At 42.0% G+C, this 16,868-nt stretch overlaps 1 protein-coding gene across 2 annotated transcripts in view; it reads left to right on the plus strand.

The window, feature by feature from the left end:
- CCNB2 (cyclin B2) overlaps nucleotides 1–16,868 on the plus strand; it is a 35,849-nt gene that overhangs the window by 9,031 nt on the left and 9,950 nt on the right. For both annotated transcript variants that reach the window (XM_074393842.1, XM_074393843.1), the window contains exons 4-7: nucleotides 1,629–1,799; nucleotides 1,902–2,060; nucleotides 3,156–3,392; nucleotides 3,694–3,834. In XM_074393842.1, coding sequence (XP_074249943.1) covers nucleotides 1,629–1,799; nucleotides 1,902–2,060; nucleotides 3,156–3,392; nucleotides 3,694–3,834 — 708 coding nt within the window. The remainder of the gene's footprint in view (nucleotides 1–1,628; nucleotides 1,800–1,901; nucleotides 2,061–3,155; nucleotides 3,393–3,693; nucleotides 3,835–16,868) is intronic.

Genomic DNA, 16,868 nt, shown 5'->3' on the forward strand with positions numbered 1-16,868 from the left:
GCATGCCTGCATACCTCTTGCTGACCTGCTCCTTCCTCAGTTTAAGACTTTTTATTTAAGAGAGTAGGAGATGTTTTACACTGCTCTTTTTTTGTTGTCGTTATTGTTCTATCCTCTAAGACTGGAAATTATTCAGCTTTAGTGTAAATTAAAATTGTTCTATCATAAAGCCTCCTCTTTTAAAAAAATATTTTATTAGCTTAATATATATTCTTACATCTTAGGATTTTGCTAGGATTTTACTTTTACTTGCAGATTTTACTTAGGATTTTACTAAGTTTATTCTTACATCTTAGGATTTTACTTAGGATTTTACTTTTACTTGCAGAAGTACTTCTGTTTAAAACAATGATTTATTTATATTTTATTAATAAATAGTTGTTTTAACTTACTTTATAAATTTTTAATTTACATAATTTTTATAAATAATCCCCTAGTCAGCATAAGAAAGTGATATACTTGCTCAGTCTTTGCTTCCTTCTCCTATTTTATTCATAGACTGGAATGTGCTTTTCTGCTTTTTAGTTACCAGTTTTTCAATTTGGAATAAATTAGTTGAACAGAAGAAAATATACTACAGAAGAGGTTGCTACTAAAGTAGAATGATCAGCTCCAGTAATCTTAGAACCCAGGTGGTGAGGTTTCTTTCACTTATTTAGCACCTACTCTGAGGGATTATTTAGACGTTTGAGGTACCTTAGTGGGCAAAACTTAAGCTTTGAAAGCTTACTTTCTGGCAGAGGTAGACAGAAAATAATACACATACTATATACACTATTGTATATTAGAAGTATAGGTTCTATGCGAAAAAAACAGAGATGAGACATACATGGTTATGGTGGGAGGATAGGGATTGGAGGCAGTTGATAATTTTGTTTGTTGTTTATTTGGTTGGTTTTGAAATGGGGTCTTGCTCCATCCAGCCCAGGCTGGAATGCACTGGCGTGATCTTGGCTCACTACAACCTTGCCTCCCAGGTTCATGCTATTCTCCTGCCTCAGCCTCCTGAGTAGCTGGGACTACAGGTGCATACCACCAAGCCTGGCTAAGTTGTTTTTTTTTTTTTTTTGGTAGAGATGGTATTTTGCCATGTTGGTCAGGCTGGTCTTGAATTCCTGGGCTTAAGTAATCTGCCTGCCTTGGCTTCCCAAAGTGCCAGGATTACAGGCGTGAGCCTCTGTGCCTGGACAGATAATTTTAAATAGGAGTCAGGACAGACTTCATTGAGAATGTAACATTTAAGCAAAACTTGAAGAAGGTAAGAAATACCCATATGGACATAGAGGTAACAGCATTCTGGGTAAGAAGAGCTTGGCTGGAGTGAAGCAGTCAAGGGAGAGAAGCAGGAGATGGGTCAGTGAGGGAAGTGGGGAGGGCCAGGTTGTATAGGGTCTGTAGGCCATTGGGAGGACTCAAGTTTTCAGTTTGAGTGAAATTAGAGAGTTTTAGACAGAGAAGTGTCTCTTGAAGAACTTTCATCTTATATATCTTGAATTATTCACCTCTTGTTATGTTTTGTCTTTAATATAATTCAAATGTGCATATAATATTGATGATTAAGCCACTTGGCCCTGGATGTATTTGTGGTTTAAGGCTGCTCCTACCTGTGCCTTAATTTGTGGCTGTAGGGTCCTTCTTCCACACCTGAAGATATCTCCATGAAGGAAGAGAATCTCTGCCAAGCTTTTTCTGATGCCTTGCTTTGCAAAATTGAGGACATTGATAATGAAGATTGGGAGAACCCTCAACTCTGCAGTGACTACGTTAAGGATATCTATCAGTATCTCAGGCAGCTGGAGGTGTGTGGGCCTTTGTATTTTGGTTGTATAAGCATGTGGAATTTACCACACTGCTGAGAAGGAAATAAGATTAGCTTTTTAAACTTTTGATTCTGCCTACAGGTTTTGCAGTCCATAAACCCACATTTCTTAGATGGAAGAGATATAAATGGACGCATGCGTGCCATCCTGGTAGACTGGCTGGTGCAAGTCCACTCCAAGTTTAGGCTTCTGCAGGAGACTCTGTACATGTGTGTTGCCATTATGGATCGATTTTTACAGGTAGGCATGGCTTCAGGGACTTCACGCCAGTGGCTCATTGAACATTGCATTTATGCTTGGTGGATAGAAAACTAAATTGAGTACTTCTGAAAAAAAGACCAAAAATCAAAGTGTGAGAAGCCAAAGAACTTGAGATACTAAAAAGGGAAGTAATCTAAGCGTGTGAAGCCTTTCATGATGCTGACCAATATTGGGCATTGCTGTAAGGTCAGCCCAGCCTTCTTGCCTCAGCCTCCCGAGTAGCTGGGACCACAGCTGTATGTCACCACAACTAGCTAAGGTTTTGATTTTTTATAGAGATGGGTTTTTGCCCTGTTGCCCTGGCTGGTGTTGAACTCCTTAGCTCAAGTGATCTGCCCATCTCGGCCTATCAAAGTGTTAGGATTATAATCGTGAGTCACTGTGTTCAGTCAGCCATGGTAGATTTTTAATAATGAGAGTTGAAGCAAGAAAAGTGACAAGTCCCAATTTGGGAGAAAAAAATAATAATGGCAATTAAGGGAAACTCTTTACCGTAGCCTGAGAGTCTCCCTGACTCCAAAGCATTAGTGAAAGTTTTTCCAAGCGGAACAATGGGTATGCTTTTGGTGTAAGGATTAAGGAAATGAGCCATCCATTAAATTCTCACTTTTTTGCTTGGTCTCATCTCATTTCAGCCCATGCTGAGTATATCAGGTCAGGGCTGCCACGGACACCCAAGTGAGGATGAAGTTGTCGGAAGAGTGACTAGGAGCTTGGTATTCAGGCTTGGATTCTTCCCTTCTTGGCAATTGAATGATCTTGGCATGGTGTCTGAATCTGTTCTCAGGCCATCTACTTGTAATGGAGGAATAAAATACGTGCTTCCTAGAATTTTTGTGAGAATTTGGATGAGATAATGTGTTAGAATCTTAGCACGGTGCCTAGCACAGAGTGCTCAGTTACAGATAGCTGTCATGATCAGTGGTGGAACATTCAGGTCTCCTGTGCCCTTAAGAGGGTCATGAGCAAAGGCAGTGTGCACTTTTCTAGGTCTTGGTTCCCTTTCCCCTTCTCCCATCCAAAGCTTCACTCTTCTTGGTTGGTGTGACTTTTGATACTTTCATTTTCCGTCAGGTTCAGCCAGTTTCCCGGAAGAAGCTTCAATTAGTTGGGATTACTGCTCTGCTCTTGGCTTCCAAGTATGAGGAGATGTTTTCTCCAAATATTGAAGACTTTGTTTACATCACAGACAATGCTTATACCAGTTCCCAAATCCGAGAAATGGAAACTCTAATTTTGAAAGAACTGAAATTTGAGTTGGGTCGACCCTTGCCACTACACTTCTTAAGGCGAGCATCAAAAGCCGGGGAGGTAAGTGCCTCCAACTCTGTAAGAGACTATTTTCGCTTAGTGTCTCATCCAAGAAACCTTGACCTAGTTAAAGGAAGGCTTATTAATTTATAGGACACATCCTTTAGATAAGTCTTATTTCTTACCTCTAGTTATTAAGAGAAAAAGGCCCTCATGATCTGCGTTTACAACATATTGTAGAATAGAATAATCCTTGAGAAGGATGAGTTAAGTAAATTTGAGTTCCTAGGCCATCACGCAGAATTGTGCAAGATTGTAATTACAGTTGTGATTCTTAGCGTCCCTGGCTGTTCTTTTTTAGGTTGATGTTGAACAGCACACTTTAGCCAAATATTTGATGGAGCTGACTCTGATTGACTACGATATGGTGCATTATCATCCTTCTAAGGTAGCAGCAGCCGCTTCCTGCTTGTCTCAGAAGGTTCTAGGACAAGGAAAATGGGTGAGTGGTGGATTTAAAAAATTAATTAGGCTATATTTTAGTCCCTCTTGATATGAAAGGCCTTTGTACAACACTATCCTTGAAGCAGTTGCTTTTGTTTTGTTTTTGAGAGAGGGTCTCTGTTGCATAGGCTGGAGTATAATGGTGCGATCATAGCCCACTGCATCTTTGACCTCCCAGGCTCAAGTGATCCTCCTGCCTGAGTAGTGGGGACCACAGGCAGGCATGACCATGTCTGGCTAATTTTCGTAATGTTTTGTAGAGACAGTGTTTTGCTATGTTGCCTAGGCTAGCCTCAAACTTGGCTCAAGCAGTCTGCCCACCTTGTCCTCTCAGAGTGTTAGCATTTAAGGTGTGAGCCACCATGCCTGGCCTGAGGCAATTGCTAAAAGTCCAAAGGCCCAAAGGAACACTTCTTGGAAACGGGCATGGTGGCCTGTGCTTGTAGCTCTAGTTACTTGGGAAGCTGAGGCAGGAGGATCATTGAAGCCCAGGCCTAGGAGTTCAAATCCAGCCTGGGCAACATAGAGAGACCCCTGTCTCTTGGGAAAGCAAGCAAGCAAGCTACTTGGAACAATTCTGGTAGAACTGAGTTGATTGTGCTAAGGTGCACTTATGCATTATAGAGTTGTACAGAATGAAGAAGGCCACTAACAACTGATAACGTATAATTTCTTAGATACTATGTTAAGTGAAACAAGCAAGTTGTCAAACACACAAGACAAAGGAAGGCCCAAGGCCTGACTGATCTAGCCGGTAAGAATAGAATGAGCCACTTTCAGATTCAGATGAGTAGCCAAGGATGGCAGCTCCCTGGGTCTTTGTTTCACATGGCAGAAAGGATAACACGGAAACAAATGGAGCTGGAGAGCTGCAGTGCAAGCCACGGGTACACTGTTGTGGAGAAGCCAGTTCTAGACTACTGCTAAGCAGCCTTCTAGTCTGCAGCTATACCCTGACAGCAGCACAGCAGAAAACTTGATTAGAACTGAGGGAATAAGAAGCTGACTTGGCCGGGTGCCATGCCTTAATTCCAGCACTTTGGGAGGCCAAGGCAGGCACATCACCTGAGGTCAGGAGTTCGAGACCAGCCTGGCCAACATGGTGAAACCCCTTCTCTACTGAAAATACAAAAATTAGCCAGGTGTGGTGGCAGGCACCTGTAATCCCATCTGTTTAGGACGTTGAGGCAGGAGAATTACTTGAACCCGGGGGATAGAAGTTGCGTTTAGCTGAGATTGTGCCACTGCATTCCAGCCTGGGGTATAGGGCGAGACTGTCTCCAAAAAAAATAAGAAGAAGCTGTCTCGTGACAACCTCCCAGTGGGAAATGGCTGGTAGGCAGCTCTGCCCACACTTGCCATCCCCTCCTTTTCCATGAGGATCACTAAGCATTTTGCCAGGACAGATCAGTGGTGGTTTAGGCCTTGGACTTTGTGGCTTATATGGATATAGGCAAGGTCACCAGGGTAGCATAGTGGAGCTGTTCACCTGCACATTTGTATATTGTAGTTCACATTTTATGCAAGAAAGTTTGTGTGTGTGTGTGTGTGTGTGTGTGTGTGTGTGTGTATGTGTGTATTTTTTGGTACAGGAGGAATAAAAGAAGGAATGAAGTGGATACTGTGGGGTTCTGTGGGAACAGGGTAGAGGTTGAGGATGAGAGACTTCTGATTGTAACTTTTTATTGACTTCATAATACAGTATAACTTTTTTGACTTGTGAACAGTGTAAATATTTTATGCAAACTTTAAATTGTAATTAAGTGGATATAAACAGGATAACTACATGTGAACTTGGTAACAGAACACAGAATTAATTTAAGTGCTTGTTCAGGTCTGGTGACTCTTACCTGTAATCCTAGCACTTTGGGAGGCAGAGGTAGGAAGATTGCTTGAGCCCAGGAGTTCGAGGGCAGCCTGGGTAGCTAGCAAGACCCCTGTCTCTACAAAAAATGGAAAAATTAACTGGTTATGGTGGTGCACACCTGCAGTCCTAGTACTCAGGGGGCTGAAGCAGGAGGATTGCTTGAGCCCAGTAGTTCAAGGCTAAAGTGAGCTAGAATCATACCACTGCACTCCAACCTGGGCAACAGAGCAAGACCTTGCCTCTAAAAAGAAAAAATCTGTAACTTGAACACAGCATTCTGACTGTGCATCCTTAGTGGGATTTAAAGTATGACAAAACAGGACTAAAGTGGTAACGTGAAGTTTACTTAGTAGGTTCAGTATTGGTTAATAGTAATCTGTTAGTATAATCCTGGAACTATTTTGTGTGTATTGTAGGATAAAACAAATGTATTCATGTTATTAAGGACTAAAATTTTCACTATAAGAACAGTAGTTGTTAGTTTTTTTTGTTTTTTTTTTTAAATGATACATGGTCTTGCTTTGTCATCCAGGCTAGAATGCAGTGCTGCTACCACAGCTCACTGCAGCCTCGATTACCTGGGCTCAGGTGAGCCTCCCACTTGAGAATAGCAGGAACCCATCCACACACCATCACGCCTGGCTCATTTTAAAGTATTTTGTAGAAATTGGCTCTCCCTACGTTGCTCAGGCTGCTCTGGAACTCCTGGGCTCAGGTGACCTTCTCGCCTTGACCTCTTAAAGTGCTGGAATTACAGACGTGAGCCACCGTGCCTGGCCTAAGAGAGAAAATACTAACAATTAAAAACAGAAGGTTATTCCTCACCTAGGAAATAGCAAAACAAAAACAAAGGAAAATCCCTACTATGTTTTGGAAATAACAGCAAATTCATAATAAAGGGGCTCAGAAACAGTGACAACTCAGTAGTAGCTTATTTCATGCCCACATCTTGTATACTAAATACCATTATCTACTAGCAACTACTGCTCTTTAGTGAAATTGCTGATTTTAGGGCTATGGCAGGGGAACTACAAGGTGAGCCTAGAACAATTTGTGCCAGATAGCACACGAATTTTCAAAGATCAGTGAGGTCATATCAAAAGGACATAGAGCTGGTCATGGCAGCATGGGCCTGTAGTCCCAGCTACTCGGGAGCCTGAGGCAGGAGGATCCTTTGAGCCCGGAGTTTGAGGCTGCAGTGACCTAAAATTATACCACAATAAAATAGGAAGGGAGGGAGGGACGTAGGAACTAGTTTGAAAGGGCTCCAGCCGACTGAATTTGAGCATTAAAAAGAATAATGACAGTAATAGATTATAATGTATTAAAAAAGGGATTAATGGATCCATAATGATACAGAAAATGAAAGGGGTTCATTTTTAAAAATCAGAAACCAGCTAATTAAAATAGAATGATAGAGTTAGAAACTCACTAATTTTCAACCTGTAATGTAATAATTTATTCAAGCAAGGAGGATCAATGCATGCAAAAATCATTAGATGGAATAATTTTGGGGAACAAGATTCATATGGTCTCAAATTATCCCACAGATACTAGTTAATTCTGTAGCAAAACTGCACATCTATAATGAAGTGATCTGGTTTCCACCTTCACCCAGTGTTTAAGCTCAGCATCACCATTAGTGGACAATCTGAGTTGCCATGCCTTCTTGTGCAGTAAGATGTATACATTATCACCTATGTGGTATTCATGCCTAAAATGTTTGACATGGATTAAATCATGAGGAAATGTGCAAATCCAGAATGTGAGACATTTTAAAAGGAACTGCCTGGATGCTTAAAAAAAAAAAAAAAGTCACTGGTGATAATGTTTCTTATGTGAGAATGGTGGTATGGATAGATACGAAATGCACTTTTTAGAATATGCTTCTGAAACAGCAGGGATGTGCTGTGATATCTGCAAATCACTTTCACATGGTATAGCAAAAATTGTGTGTGAATATACCTACAGAGGGAGAGGCAGAGAAAGCGGCACATGTTCATGATCTACATGAAGGCTATCTAGAGGGTCATTCTTCCAGTTTTTCTGTAGATAGGGAATTTTTTGAAATGTTTGGGGCAAAAATGTCACTGGTACCTGAACCAATGGCTTATTTTTAGTCACCTTACTCTTAAATGTGCTTCCTTGGGCTCTCCCAGTTTTCTGAGAATTGATTTCAAAATGCTAGAAGTTGTGCATGACTTCAGTTTTTACTCTTGCTTCCTCTTTTTTCCCTTCAAAGTATTTTAGGATTAAGATTAAATTGTGTAGACTGGGCCCAGGGGTTCACCCCTGTAATCTCAACACTTGGGGAGGGTGAGGCAGGCAGATTGCTTGAGCCCAGCAGTTTGAGACCAGCTTGGGCAGCATGGTGAAACCTCACCTCTACAAAAAATAGAGAAACTGGCTGGGTGCAGTGGCTCATGCCTATAATCCCAGCACTTGGGAAGGCTGAGGCAGGTGAATCACTTGAGGCCAGGATAGCCAACATGGTGAAACTCTATCTCTACTAATAATAGAAAAATTAGCTGGGCGTGGTGGCACATGCCTGTAGTCTTAGCTACTTGGGAGGCTGAGACACGAGAATTGCCTGAACCTGGAAGGTGGTGGTTGCATTGAGCCAAGATTGCGCCACTGCACTGCTGGCTGGGCTACAGAATGAGACTCAAAAAAAACAAAGATAAATTATCCAGGCACGCTGGCACACACCTGTAGTTTAAGCTGTTAGGGAGGCTGAGGTAGGAGGATCGCTTGAGCCCAGGATGTCAAGACTGCACTTAGCCCCGATAGTGCCACTGCAGTCCATCGTGGGCAATAGAGTTGAGACCCAGTCTCCAAAGAAAAAAAGAGATTTAACTGTGGCTTATTTTGCCAGTTATACCATGCATATGAAGCATGAAAAGAATGCATTATATAATTGCCAATTATACCATGCAATAGCAAGCATGAAGAAAATGTACTTTAGCTTTTTTTAATAATTTTGTCACAAAACTCTTAAAGTCAGTAGACGTATCCTTTTTTTTTTTTATTGCATTTTAGGTTTTGGGGTACATGTGAAGGACATGCAAGATTGTTGCATAGGTACACACATGGCAGTGTGGTTTGCTGCCTTCCTTCCCCTCACCTGTATCTGTCATATCTCTTCCCACCTCCCCACCCCCCCGTCCCTCCCCCATTTCCCCCCAACGGACCCCAGTGTGTAGTGCTCCCCTCCCCGGGTCCATGTGTTCTCATTGTTCAACACCCACCTATGAGTGAGAACATGCAGTGTTTGTTTTTCTGGTCTTGTGTCAGTTTGCTGAGAATGATGGTTTCCAGGTTCATCCATGTCCCTACAAAGGACACGAACTCAACGTTTTTGATGGCTGCATAATATTCCATGATGTATATGTACCACATTTTCCCTATCCAGTCTATCATCGATGGGCATTTGGGTTGATTCCAGGTCTTTGCTATTGTAAACAGTGCTGCAGTGAACATTTGTGTGCATGAGTCCTTATAGTAGAATGATTTATAATCCTTTGGATATATACCCAGTAATGGGATTGCTGGGTCAAATGGGATTTCTATTTTTAGGTCATTGAGGAATCACCACACTGTCTTCCACAATGGTTGAATTAATTTACACTCCCACCAACAGTGTAAAAGTGGTCCTATTTCTCCACATCCTCTCCAGCATCTGTTGTCTCCAGATTTTTTAATGATCGCCATTCTAACTGGTGTGAGATGGTATCTCAATGTGGTTTTGATTTGCATTTCTCTAATGACCAATGATGATGAGCATTTTTTCATATGTTTGTTGGCCTCCTGTATGTCTTCTTTTGTAAAGTGTCTGTTCATATCCTTCGCCCATTTTTGAATGGGCTTGTTTTTTTTTTTTTTCTTGTAGATCTGTTTTAGTTCTTTGTAAATTCTGGATATCAGCCCCTTGTCAGATGGGTAGGCTGCAAAAATTTTTTCCCATTTTTGTTGGTTGCCAATTCACTCTACTGACTGTTTCTTTTGCCATGCAGAAGCTGTGGAGTTTGATTAGGTCCCATTTGTCTATTTTGGCTTTTGTTGCCATTGCTTTTGGCGTTTTGGTCATGAAGTCCTTGTCTAGGCCTATGTCTTGAATGGTTTTGCCTAGATTTTCTTCTAGGGTTTTTATGGTGTTAGGTCTGATGTTTAAGTCTTTAATCCATCTGGAGTTAATTTTGGTGTAAGGTGTCAGGAAGGGGTCCTGTTTCTGCTTTCTGCACATGGCTAGCCAGTTTTCCCAACACCACTTATTAAACAGGGAATCCTTTCCCCATTGCTTGTTTTTGTCCAGTTTGTCGAAGATCGGATGGTTGTAGATATGTTGTATTTCCTCTGAGGCCGCTGTTCTGTTCCACTGGTCAATATCTCTGTTTTGGTACCAGTACCATGCTGTTTTGATTACTGTAGCCTTGTAGTATAGTTTGAAGTCCGGTAGTGTGATGCCTCCTGCTTTGTTATTTGTTTATTTATTTTTTGAGACGGAGTTTCACTCTTGTTACCCAGGCTGGAGTGCAATGGCGCGATCTCGGCTCACTGCAACCTCCGCCTCCTGGGTTCAGGCGATTCTCCTGCCTCAGCCTCCTGAGTAGCTGGGATTACAGGCACGTGCCACCATGCCCAGCTAATTTTTTTGTATTTTTAGTAGAGACGGGATTTCATCATATTGACCAGGATGGTCTTGATCTCTTGACCTTGTGATCCACCCACCTCGGCCTCCCAAAGTGCTGGGATTACAGGCTTGAGCCACCGATCCTGGCCCTGCTTTGTTCTTTTTGCTTAGAATTGACTTGGCTATGCGGGCTCTCTTTTGGTTCCATATGAAGTTTAAGGTGGTTTTTTCCAGTTCTGTGAAGAAGGTCATTGGTAGCTTGATGAGAATAGTGTTGAATTTGTAAATTACTTTGGGCAGTATGGCCATTTTCACGATGTTGATTCTTCCTAACCATGAACATGGAATGTTTCTCCATCTGTTTGTGTCCTCTCTTATTTTGTTGAGCAGTGGCTTGTAGTTCTCCTTGAAGAGGTCCTTTACGTTCCTTGTTAGTTGTATTCCTAGGTATTTTATTCTCTTTGTAGCAATTGTGAATGGCAGTTCGTTCTTGATTTGGCTCTCTTTAACTCTTTAAGTCTGTTACTGGTGTATAGGAATGCTTGTGATTTTTGCATGTTGATTTTGTATCCTGAGACTTTGCTGAAGTTGTTTATCAGTTTAGGAGATTTTGGGCTGAGACGATGGGGTCTTCTAGATATACAATCATGTCATCTGCAAATAGAGACAATTTGATTTCCTCCTTTCCAATTTGGATACCCTTTATTTCTTTTTCTTGCCTGATTGCCCCGGCTAGAACTTCCAGTACTATATTGAATAGGAGTAGTGAGAGAGGGCATCCTTGTCTAGTGCCAGATTTCAAAGGGAATGCTTCCAGTTTTTGCCCATTCAGTATGATATTGGCTGTTGGTTTGTTGTAAATAGCTTTTATTATTTTGAGATATGTTCCATCAATACCTAGTTTATTAAGGGTTTTTTAGCATAAAGGGCCCTTGAGTTTTGTCAAAGGCCTTCTCTGCTTCGATTGAGATAATCATGTAGTTTTTGTCTTTGGTTCTGTTTATGTGGTGAATTACGTTTATGGACTTGCATATGTTGAACCAGCCTTGCATCCCTGGGATGAATCCTACTTGATCATGGTGGATAAGCTTTTTGATGTGCTGTTGCAATCGGCTTGCCAGTATTTTATTGAAGATTTTTGCATCTATGTTCATCATGGATATTGGCCTGAAGTTTTCTTTTCTTGTTGAATCTCTGCCGGATTTTGGTATCAGGATGATGTTGGTCTTATAAAATGATTTGGGAAGGATTCCCTCTTTTTGGATTGTCTGGAATAGTTTCAGATGGAATGGTACCAGCTCCTCTTTGTATGTCTGGTAGAATTCGGCTGTGAACCCATCTGGACCTGGGCTTTTTTTGGGTGGTAGGCTCTTAATTGCTGCCTCAACTTCAGACCTTGTTACTGGTTTATTCAGGGTTTCGACTTCTTCCGGGTTTAGGCTTGGGAGGATGCAGGTGTCCAGGAATTTATCCATTTTTCCAGGTTTACTAGTTTATGTGCATAGAGTTGTTTGTAATAATCTCTGATGATGGTTTGGATTTCTGTGGAATCTGTGGTGATATCCCCTTTATCGTTTTTTATTGCATCAATTTGGTTATTCTCTCTTTTCTTTTTTATTAATCTGGCTAGTGGTCTATTTTGTTGATCTTTTCGAAAAACCAGCTCCTGGATTTATTGATTTTTTTGAAGAGGTTTTTGTGTCTCTATTTCCTTCAGTTCTGCTCTGATCTTAGTTATTTCCTGTCTTCTGCTAGGTTTTGAGTTTTTTTGTTCTTGCTCCTCTAGCTCTTTCAATTCTGATGATAGGGTGTCAATTTTAGATCTCTCCTTTCTTCTCATGTGGGCACTCATTGCTATATATTTTCCTCTAGAGACTGCTTTAAATGTGTCCCAGAGATTCTGGTATGTTGTGTCTTCATTCTCATTGGTTTCGAAGAACATCTTTATTTCTGCCTTCATTTCATTGTTTATCCAGTCAACATTCAAGAGCAAGTTGTTCAGTTTCCATGAAGCTGTGTGGTTCTGAGTTAGTTTCTGCATTCTGAGTTCTAACTCGATTGCACTGTGGTCTGAGAGACCGTTTGTTATGATTTCCGTTCTTTTGCATTTGCTGAGGAGTGATTTATTGCCAATTATGTGGTCAGTTTTAGAGTAGGTGTGATGTGGTGCTGAGAAGAATGTATATTCTGTGGATTTGGGGTGGAGAGTTTTTTTTTTTTTTGAGACAGAGTTTCGCTCTTGTTACCCAGGCTGGAGTGCAATGGCACGATCTCGGCTCACTGCAACCTCCGCCTCCTGGGCTCAGGCAATTCTCCTGCCTCAGCCTCCTAAGTAGCTGGGATTACAGGCACACGCCACCACGCCTAGCTAGTTTTTTGTATTTTTAGTAGAGACGGGGTTTCACCATGTTGACCAGGATGGTCTCGATCTCTCAATGTCGTGATCCACCCGCCTCGGCCTCCCAAAGTGCTGGGATTACAGGCTTGAGCCACTGTGCCCGGCGGGGTGGACAGTTTTGTAAATGTCTATTAGGTTTGCTTGTTCCAGGTCTGAGTTCAGGTCCTGGATATCCTTGTTGATTTTCTGTCTGGTTGATCTGTCTAATATCGACAATGGGGTGTTAAAGTCTCCCACTATTATTGTGTGGGAGTCTAAGTCTCTTTGTAAGTCATTAAGAACTTGCCTTATGTATCTGGGTTCTCCTGTATTGGGTGCGTATATATTTAGGATCGTTAGCTCTTCTTGTTGCAGCGATCCTTTTACCATTATGTAATGTCCTTCTTTGTCTCTTTTGATCTTTGTTGCTTTAAAGTCTGTTTTATCAGAGATGAGAATTGCAACTCCTGCTTTTTTTTTGCTTTCCATTTGCTTGGTAGATCTTCCTCCATCCCTTTATTTTGAGCCTTTGTGTATCCTTGCATGTAAGATGGGTTTCCTGGATACAGCACACTGATGGGTTTTGGCTTTTTATCCAATTTGCCAGTCTGTGTATTTTGATTGGGGCATTTAGTCCATTGACATTTAGGGATAGTATTGTTATGTGTGAATTTGATACTGTCATTTTGATGCTACCCGGCTGTTTTGTTAGTTTTTGGAGTGGCTGGTACTGGTTGTTCCTTTATATGTGTAGAGCCTCTTTCAGGAGTTCTTGTAGAGCAGGTTTGGTGGTGATGAAATCTCTGAGTATTTGCTTGTTCGCAAAGGATTTTATTTTTCCTTCACTTATGAAGCTTAGTTTGGCTGGATAGGAGATTCTGGGTTGACAGTTCTTTCCTTTAAGGATGTTGAATATTGGCCCCCAATCTCTTCTGGCTTGTAGGGTTTCTGCTGAGAGATCTGCTGTGAGTCTAATGGGCTTCCCTTTGTGGGTAACCTGACCTTTCTCTCTGGCTGCCCTTAGCATTTTCTCTTTCATTTCAACCCTGGTGAATCTGATGATTATGTGCCGCGGGGTTGCTCTTCTTGAGGAATATCTCTGTGGTGTTCTTTGTATTTGCTGGATTTGAATATTGGCCTGCCTTGCTAGGTTGGGGAAGTTTTCCTGCATAATATCCTGAAGAGTATTTTCCAGCTTGGATTCATTCTCTCCGTCATGTTCAGGTACACCTATCAAACGTAGATTAGGTCTTTTTAAATAGTCCCACATTTCTTGAAGATTTTGTTAATTCCTTTTTGTGCTTTTTTCTCTGTTCTTGCCTTCTCTTTTTATTTTATTGAGTTGATCCTCGACCTCTGATATCCTTTCTTCTGCTTGGTCAATTCGGCTGTTGAAACTTGTGCATGCTTCGCGAAGTTCTCATGTTGTGTTTTTCAGCTCCATCAATTCATTTATAATCCTCTCTATGTTGTCCATTCTCGTTAGCATTTCGTCCAGTCTTTTTTCAACGTTCCTATTTTCTTTGCGTTGGGTTAGAACATGTTCTTTTAGCTCACTGTAGTTTCTTACTATCCACCTTCTGAAGTCTGATTCTGTCATTTCATCACCCTCCTTCTCCATCTGGTCTGGTTCCCTTGCTGGTGAGGAGTTGTGATCCCTTTTAGGAGGAGAGGTGTTCTGGTTTCGGGAGTTTTCATCCTTTTTGCGCTGGTTTCTTCCCATTTTTGTGGGTTTATCCACCTGTTGTCTTTGTAGTTATCGTCTTTCAGATTGGGTCTCTTGAGTGAGCTTCTAGTTCGTGGATGCTGAAGTTACTTCTTCCTCTTCCGCTGTCTTTGTCCCAGAAGGATGCTCACCAACTGTCAGTCCATTCTCTCCTTTATGAGGTGACTCTTAGGATCTGTGGGGGTCAGGGAGCTACTTGAGGAGACAGTCTATCTTTCTTTTTTTTTTTTTTATTTTTTTTTTATTTTTATTTTATTTTATTGCATTTTATTGCATTTTAGGTTTCGGGGTACATGTGATGAACATGCAAGATTGTTGCATAGGTACACACATGGCAGTGTGGTTTGCTGCCTTCCGTCCCCTCACCTGTATCTGTCATTTCTCCCCATGCTATCTCTTCCCACCTCCCCACCCCCCGCCCCTCCCCCATTTCCCCCCAACGGACCCCAATGTGTAGTGCTCCCCTCCCTGTGTCCATGTGTTCTCATTGTTCAGCACCCGCCTATGAGCGAGAATATACGGTGTTTGATTTTCTGCTCTTGTGTCAGTTTGCTGAGAATGATGGTTTCCAGGTTCATCCATGTCCCTACAAAGGACGTGAACTCATCCTTTTTGATGGCTGCGTAATATTCCATGGTGTATATGTACCACATTTTTCCTATCCAGTCTATCATCGTTGGGCATTTGGGTTGGTTCCAGGTCTTTGCTATTGTAAACAGTGCTGCAATGAACATTCGTGTGCACGTGTCCTTGTAGTAGAATGATTTATAATCCTTTGGATATATACCCAGTAATGGGATTGCTGGGTCAAATGGGATTTCTATTTTTAGGTCCTTGAGGAATCGCCACACTGTCTTCCACAATGGTTGAACTAATTTACATTCCCACCAACAGTGTAGAAGTGTTCCTATTTCTCCACATCCTCTCCAGCATCTGTTGTTTCCCGATTTTTTAATGATCGCCATTCTAACTGGTGTGAGATGGTATCTCAATGTGGTTTTGATTTGCATTTCTCTGATGACCAGTGATGATGAGCATTTTTTCATATGTTTGTTGGCCTCCTGTATGTCTTCTTTTGTAAAGTACCTGTTCATGTCCTTTGCCCATTTTTGAATGGGCTTGTTTGTTTTTTTCTTGTAGATCTGCTTTAGTTCTTTGTAAATTCTGGATATCAGCCCCTTGTCAGATGGGTAGGCTGCAAAAATTTTTTCCCATTCTGTTGGTTGCCGATTCACTCTACTGACTGTTTCTTTTGCCGTGCAGAAGCTGTGGAGTTTGATTAGGTCCCATTTGTCTATTTTGGCTTTTGTTGCCATTGCTTTTGGCGTTTTGGTCATGAAGTCCTTGCCTACACCTATGTCCTGAATGGTTTTGCCTCGATTTTCCTCTAAGGTTTTTATGGTGTTAGGTCTGATGTTTAAGTCTTTAATCCATCTGGAGTTAATTTTGGTGTAAGGTGTCAGGAAGGGGTCCTGTTTCTGCTTTCTGCACATGGCTAGCCAGTTTTCCCAACACCATTTATTAAACAGGGAGTCCTTTCCCCATTGCTTGTTTTTGTCAGGTTTGTCGAAGATCAGATGGTTGTGGGTATGTTGTTTTTCCTGTGAGGCCTCTGTTCTGTTCCATTGGTCTATATCTCTGTTTCGGTACCAGTACCATGCTGTTTTGTTTACTGTAGCCTTGTAGTATAGTTTGAAGTCCGGTAGTGTGATGCCTCCTGCTTTGTTCTTTTTGCTTAGAGTTGACTTGGCTATGCGGGCTCTCTTTTGGCAGTCTATCTTTCATAGGGGCTTAAGCCCTGAGCTGTGAGCTCTGTTGTTCATTCAGAGCTGCTGGGCAGGTACATTTAGGTCTGCTGCAGTTGAACTCATAAACAGCTTTTTGTTCCCAGGTGCTCTGTCCCGGGGAGTTGGGGCTTTATGAGTTTCCGTTGCACTACTGCCTTTTTTGTTTTTTCTTTCAGGTCTGCCCCGCCCAGTTAGCAGCCCACCTGGCCACTGTCTGCCTGCAGAGGCTTTGCTGAGCAGCTGTGGGCTCCACCCAGCTGCCCTGTGCTCTTCCCTGCAGTCCTGTTTATATGGGTGTAGTTAGAACGGTGGCCCCACCTCTGTTATGGCGGACTCTTTCTGTTGTGGCAGGTTGCCTAGGCAACAGCGGGTTGCCTCGGCAACGGCGGCATGCCTCCGTAGTGGTGGAGAGACTCAGTAATGGCGGATGCTCCTCCCCCACAGAGCAGGACTGTCCTGGGTTCAGCTGTGCTTGCTGTGAAACACTCAACCCAGAGAGTTTTCAATTACTGTTTTTGTTTTCGTTGTTGTTGGGGATGGGGGGTGGGACCAACCAAGCCTGATCACCTGGCTCCCTGACTCAAAAGTCTTTTTTTTAAATTTTTTAAGTTGAACGACCCCGCGTTCCAGTCGCTTGTTGAAAAG

The sequence above is a fragment of the Saimiri boliviensis genome, chromosome 2 (genome assembly GCF_048565385.1).
Source record: "Saimiri boliviensis isolate mSaiBol1 chromosome 2, mSaiBol1.pri, whole genome shotgun sequence".
Taxonomy (NCBI): domain Eukaryota; kingdom Metazoa; phylum Chordata; class Mammalia; order Primates; family Cebidae; genus Saimiri; species Saimiri boliviensis.